The sequence below is a fragment of the Durio zibethinus genome, chromosome 25, assembly GCF_047325235.1.
Source record: "Durio zibethinus cultivar Kanyao isolate XHJ-2024 chromosome 25, ASM4732523v1, whole genome shotgun sequence".
Lineage (NCBI taxonomy): Eukaryota > Viridiplantae > Streptophyta > Magnoliopsida > Malvales > Malvaceae > Durio > Durio zibethinus.
In genome coordinates, this window is record NC_143186.1 from 8957337 (window position 1) to 8964432 (window position 7096).

Here is a 7096-nt window from a genome sequence, read left to right on the forward strand (position 1 = left end):
CATATAGTATTCATTGAGGCTCTTGATTTTACACCATTTGTCATCTTTTTATTGGCCATCTTATAAGGTTTTTTAAGCTTTTAAATTAAAATTTTTGTTTAAACATGGGTGAAACTAAAGCTTACGAAGAAGCTTCTCCATTTTTTTTATGATTTCATTGTTATTGAAATAAATCATCGTTGAAGTTATCCAGAAGCTTCTAGAGACAGATGATCATGAAAAGTCAAAAAAAAAAAAAAAAAAGCGAATGAGAAATTGGGAAGGCAATGCAAGAAGGAAAGAATCACCAACCAACATTGACAGAAGCTGCAATTGGCGTTGAAGAACTAAATGGAGAGGTAGGGAGAAAAAGAGGGATAGAGTGATGATATGAGCGAGTCTTTGATTCAAATAGAGAGTCAAACAAATATATCAATATTCGATATGAACCGTAGATCTCTGAAGTTTGCCTTTATGAAGATCGCATCTCTCAAGTGTTAGTTTTGAATTTGTGGGTTTTATTGTTTTTATTCCTTTTAATTAATTGAATAGGTAATATGAGATTTTTTAGTGTATTGTATCAGATAGATAAAGAGTGATTTGGAATTGAAAGAAATATCGCGTGTGCTTGAGATTATAAAAGTTGATGCAATGATAAGATTGACGCATAGAGAAATTTATCTTTGTAAATTGAAATTTGGCTTCTGCTTTTCCTCTTGATATTTGATTTTTAATTTTGTTTAATTAAGCTGTTTGTTTTGGTTTATATGAAAACAGATTTGGTTATGTGTCCATTTTAGCTTTGGATGATTCAAACCAAAGGCATTCACTTGCACTGTATCTTTTAGGTAGAGTAGCCCAAGTACATGAATTCATTTTCATTTGTATTTAGCTACGTTTTTCATTTTAAAAGTTAATATTTACCAAAGGTTGTTATTGTATACTCCATTACAAAGCATGTCACTAAATTAAAGTTTTTAGTTCTTTTGGCCATTTTTAATTGTTAAATTTTATGATATTGGATGTTTAGAGTATACAAAATGCTACTTAACTATTATCGTATAGGAGTTGAATCATTCTATACATAATTTATTTTATACAATATTTTAACATAATATTGACTCAATTTTTTGTGATCTTTTCAATAACAATCCCTTTGTGCTTTACTAATTCTAATTTGCTTGCTAATTTGTTAGATAAAATAATGATTATAAGACAAAATTTTCTAAAATTATTCCTTTCCTGCAATGTACTTTTATTTATTCATTCTTTTAATTGAAATTCAATGATGTCTTTTGATATAGGCAAGAGTTTATTGATTTAAAAGGAATAATTTATTTTTAATTTAATTTAGAGATATATACTTTGATAATTAAAATTTCATTATGTATAAAAACAACAACATTATTTTTTGTTTTTGAATATGTTATGGTATCCAAGATTTTAAATAAGTTATGATCAAATGTAGTTAAGCTTTATAATATTATTTGTTGAATAATCTCTTTACTTGCCGATTAATTTTGACATCAAAGCAAAGCTTTAGAAAAAACATTATGGATGAATTTGCTAAATAATGAGAAAAAGATAAACTAAATATAAGATTTTGTGTCTTTTCAATTTCTTTTATTCCCTTATTATATATATGTTTATTTAAAATTATATACTTTAAGATTTTTTTCATTGTTGATAAATTAATATTTTTTTAATTATAATTAATTATTTATGTACTATTAGTGAAAAATTATATATTTTTTATTAATATTTTTTAAAAATTTTATATTTAATTATTTTCTACTTAAATTTTATTAATTTCGATGATTAAATCTCTCAGCAAAGTGTGAGTCTCTTTCTAGTATGAAAATATTACAAACTCAAAATTTATTCAAAAATTTTAAAACATTAATTTATATAAAAAAAAAAAATCCCACTCGGCCAGCCAATAGGTCTAGGCGGGACCTGGGATAGACACAGCAACGTTGAAATGTAATTAGTTGATGACTTGGTTGTGGGTGGCTCGCCCATCACGCTAAACCGCACCTGTCTCTTCATGATCCACTGTCCAGTGGCTACAAATCGACCACCTCTTTCCCACTAAAATTTCAAAACCCTTTCGAAAGTGAAATTCAAAACACACCTCATTTTTAAATTATCTCAATTATTAAAAAAAAAAAAACAGAATAATAAAATCCCTGTCTTAAGCTTCACTAATCACAAAGACAATTATCATTTTCTGGAAACGCCACCTCACTCTGTGTCTCTCTATCTCTCTTATTTTTTTTAATTCTTTTTTGAACTATTTTCTGTTCCATCTATAATCAAAAATAGATTAACCAGATCGGAAGAACTGGGTGGCGGGGAGGGGAGGGGAGGGGAGGGGAGGGTGAATATGGCGACGACGTCGTTTAACAAGATCGAGAGAGCCCACCAGATGTACAGAGAAGGGAGGTACGAGGAAGCGCTGGGTTACTACACGGAGGCCTTGGCGGTAGCCAAAACGAAGCCTCAAAAGATCGCTTTGCACAGTAATAGAGCTGCTTGTTACTTGAAATTACATCATTTCAAAAAGGTTTCTCTTTCTTTTTTTTTTTTTATTGTTCTTTTGAATTTCCTTTGATTTTGCTTATCGGGGTTTTCTCCTTTTAATAGTTATCTTGCTCCAGATCAGATTGGATTTTACGACTTTGGGAACATCGAAAAAAATTGGTTTTTACTGTTTTGTTTCGACTTTTTTTTTTAGGTGTAATATAATATTTTCGTGGATAAAAGTTGCTTTTTGAGAGTTTTATTAATCTGATTTTGATGAATGAATATGCAAATAATAAAACAATTTTTTCTATATTTTATTCAGGATATTATTTATTTATATTTTCAATAATCTTGAATAATTTTATTTTTTAAGAAAAAAGATCAATATTTCTTTATGTTTCTAGATATTTTAGTAAAAAGTGAAATTCTTTCACTAAAATTTCAGTAAAATTTTGAAATTTATTTATTAATAAAATTATTTAATGATTTTAAGATTTAGAATAGAGATGACAAAAAGAAAGTAGAAACTAAGCCTGGTATAGTTTAGATGTTTTGTGCTAATACTTTAGTGTTTGGTATCATTTTAAAATCACCATGGAAAAAATCATTGAGGTGATTTTATTATCAAGATCTTCATGCTTTGCGATTATTTTATTTGATTAATAATAATTATTAATTCATTCGAATTAAACATCATTGTTTTTTGCTATTGTTAAAAATTAAAAATTATTTTATTTAACAGTACGAAAATAACTATTTTTATTGTAATAATTACACAAGTTAGTGATTTAAATATTGTTTAAAAATAATAATTCATAAAACATAATAATATTTTATTTATTTTATAATAAATGTAATTAAATTATTAAATATATTTATTTATCAAGTAAACTAATTTTTATAATATAATTTATGTAAAAAAGTTTGAACTAGAAAATAAAACCAATCTATTAAATTCATAATAAAAAAAAATTATATTATATATAGAACATTAGAAAAAGTAAAAAATACACAAATTAATTTTAAATTTGTTATAACGAATATTAGTTTGAAAATATAAAAATTTATAACTATAAAATAATTATAATTTTAAGATGAATCAAATTTTTAATTTACATATTAAATAAGTAATATTGATTATTATTAATTTTACATATCACTTTACTAAGTGATAAAAGTTTCACTTTTTTGGATGAGAATTAGATTAATTTCCAAGACAATAATTTGATCACTTTTAATGATCCAAAATCACTATCACGTAGGATTATCAAATGATTACCAAACACGGAAATTTAATCATTATGTGGAAATCATCAAGATTTTTGGAGTAATCACCTATACCAAACACTACCTAAGAGTGGCATTTAGTAGATTTGGGATCAAATTCCCAACATTTGGTATGACGTTCTTTGTAAAAAAAATTGAAACAGTAATGTAGATAACAAGGGTTCCTTGTTTTATAAGATTGTTATCTAAATAGAAATAATGTTGAAGCTATTAATTCAAATTTAGGATTGTAACAAAAGTTGTTTCCTAACATAGATATAGGGGTGTCTACGAAGAGAGCTTTCAATGAACGTAAACGTGTTTGGCTTCTGTTCGTTTATTAATTTTAATAAACAATCTTGAATAGTATTTTAAACGAACTGAACACGTATAGAGTTTTGTTTGGTTCGTTTATGTTCATGGACAAACTCATTTAAGATTATTTGGAACTTGTTTGTTTATTACTTATTTATTGTTTGTTTATAATAATAATAACAAAATTATATTTTTATCTTTTATCCTAATTCTATTTTAAGATTTGTTTATATTTGTTTGAGTTTATTTATGTTCATTTAAGGTTTGTTCATTTAAATTTGTTTGGTTTTGATTTGTTTATTGTTCATGAACATGTTCGTTTATATATGTTTATGAACATATTTGTTTAATGTGCACGAACTAGTTTGTTTAATTTAATTGAACCAAACACGAACTGAATGTGGATATTTTATCATTTAATCAAACCAAACTCAAATGAAAAGAGTAATTTTTTTGCCAAATACGAATTGAGCCTGAACACTTCTAAAAATAAACAAACAAACTACAAACATATGTTCATTTATTCATATTCGGTTCATTTATAGTCCTACATAGATAGTGTTGCTTTCACTCTAGATAGTAATAATCAGCTTTTGTTCCTTGTTTGCCATGATTCAATAGCCTATAGGATAATACAGTATTCAAATGTGAACAACTAACTTATAGGAAGTGTAATGGTTTCTACAACTTTTAGTGGTTTTGATGTTTGATGAAGGATACACATAACTTGCTCACCTACACTGAGTCGTGTTTATGCATCTATGCATGTGCCTGCACACTCACACACACACTCATTCTTAAGAAACTTTAAAAATTTTTTGGATATTCCAAAAAATGTTCTGGAACAGCAATAGCAACAGTTATGAATTTCCCACTAGGTGAGATTGGTGCTGGGGATTAAATTTTTGCCATTATCCTTAGTTTACGAGCATATCTTAGAAGGATCATGTGGAAAAACTTATTAACAAATTCTTTTTGCTTCTACATTTTTCTTTGATATGTGTGGCATGTTAGTGTGTTTTTGTTATTCATGGAATGCAACATACGGATTGTCCATTTTACTTTAATGGATCGAACCTGTTGTCCGTGAACTAATGTTAATTCAAATATAGGCAGCAGAGGAATGTACCTCAGTTCTTGAGCTTGACCACAATCACACTGGAGCTTTGATGTTGCGAGCACAAACACTAGTCACGCTAAAGGAGTACAATTCAGCCCTCTTTGATGTCAACCAACTCATAGAGTTGAATCCCTCTTCAGAAGTTTATCACAACCTTCAAGCTCGTTTGAGGACGCAAGTGGTATATCCTCTTATCTCTATTTGGCTCTAGATCTTTCTCTACTATTCTACACGGTGTCCTACTTGTTAAAGCAGTACTTTGTCTGCTCTTGGCTCTTACAAAATCAATTGCTCATTCATTGTCATTGGGGAAGCTATTACCACAATGGTTCCAATAGTTATGTCTTAAGCTGACTTGTATTTGATCTTTCAGATGTTAGTAACTGAATTTTGTTTTCTTTGCTTAAGGAAAGGCACTTGCTCCAATACCTGAATCTGAAGCAGAGTTAGAAGAAGAGGAAGAAGAGCATGGGCAACCCAGTACAGTGAAGAAAGAAGAGGAACAAGATGACAGAAGGGAAGACATAGTGGTGCCAGCTGTTCAGAAAGATCTTAATGTTGACCTTAGTGAGGATCTGGTAAAAGAAGAAATGATTGCCCCTGGGAAACCCGACGTCAATGAATCCCCTGAGCAGGAAACAGATTATAAGAATGTGCCTGAAAGAAATCCTGGAGTTGCTGCTCCTCAAGAACAGAACGACGAGGATTTCAAAGGATGTCAGGCAATCCCTAAACCCAAGGGACATTCAGATCAGAACAATGTGCCTCAAAGAATTGGAGTTGCTGCTTCTCTAGAACAGGGGATCAAAGATTCCAAGGGATGGCAGGCGATCCCTAAACCAAAGGGACACTCAGCTCTGGACTATGCAAGGTGGGACAGAGTTGAAGATGACTCTAGTGAAGATGATGATGATGATGACGATGAGGAGTCTCAGCCTCAATACCGGTTCCGGGTAAGAACTGTTGGTATGCGACCAGTGAAGTGAAATGTGATGAAATAAAAAAAAAAAAAAAAAGGACTGATGTAAATAACTTTTTTGATTCCTATTATCTTCACAAAGAGTCTCCTATGTTGAGGAAAGTGTAGTTTGAGAAGCTGTGTTTGATCCATCATGTTTAAACATCCAAAGCCAGGGGCATCATATTTTACAGTTGCCTCGCTGGTTTGAGTTCCTCCCAATCAAACTGCCATTCAAAATTTCAGGCTGCCTCCATTATTTTGGAAATGGCTGCACATATTAACGGATGGTCCTCATTGATTTCAGAGTCAGGTGATGCTATTATTTGCCTGCCTTTTGAAGTAAAATTCAGAGTCTGACTCTCCTCTGATTGCTTAAAATGCATCAACGGAGATGAGGATTTTGAATCTGCTAGCTTGTTTACATTGGAGGAACAATTTTAGACATCAAAAGTTATCTTATTTTCTGGAAATTAGTACAAAGTTTGTATTTTATTTATTTGTATATTTATTACTGAAGAGTTCTTGGTTATATTTGATTATTTTGCTCTGGTCAATTCAATAATAACTTAACCGGCTGTAATTGCTGTTGTTGATTCTGTGACTAAAATATTTTGATTCCCAAGGAATGGAATGCGTATCTTGAGTTAAGCCATTACTCCTGTGGGATGGTTTTTATGATTGTCTTGTCATAAATTCTGCCTGAAAGGAGCCTTGATTGTAAATCAGAATAAATGTCAAATGCATTTTTGTTCAAATTCGATTCTCATCAATAAACACAATACAAAAGACCTCTATCAGTAGCAATCGATGAACCCGCGGATGTAGAACCCCTACCATATCTAGAAATCATCACCTTTCTATGATCTCTCAATCTATTTTCTGCTCTGTAAGAAGGAATAAAAAAAAATAATGAAAACATGGCTGAAAAC

At 29.9% G+C, this 7096-nt stretch overlaps 1 protein-coding gene across 1 annotated transcript; it reads left to right on the forward strand.

Annotated features, from left to right (window-relative positions):
* The first annotated feature begins 2059 nt into the window (after positions 1-2059).
* LOC111276056 (uncharacterized) lies at positions 2060-6760 on the forward strand. Its single transcript, XM_022861795.2, has 3 exons — positions 2060-2545; positions 5199-5387; positions 5620-6760. The coding sequence occupies exons 1-3, from the start codon at positions 2366-2368 to the stop codon at positions 6190-6192; spliced, it is 942 nt and encodes a 313-aa protein (XP_022717530.2). The 5' UTR covers positions 2060-2365; the 3' UTR covers positions 6193-6760.
* The last annotated feature ends 336 nt before the right edge of the window (positions 6761-7096 follow it).

Coding starts and splice junctions, on each gene's coding strand:
- LOC111276056 (XM_022861795.2), top strand. CDS start 2,366: ATGGCGACGACGTCGTTTAACAAGATCGAGAGAGCCCACCAGATGTAC. Junction 2,546..5,198: donor AATTACATCATTTCAAAAAG/GTTTCTCTTTCT, acceptor ATTCAAATATAG/GCAGCAGAGGAATGTACCTC. Junction 5,388..5,619: donor CTCGTTTGAGGACGCAAGTG/GTATATCCTCTT, acceptor GCTTAAGGAAAG/GCACTTGCTCCAATACCTGA.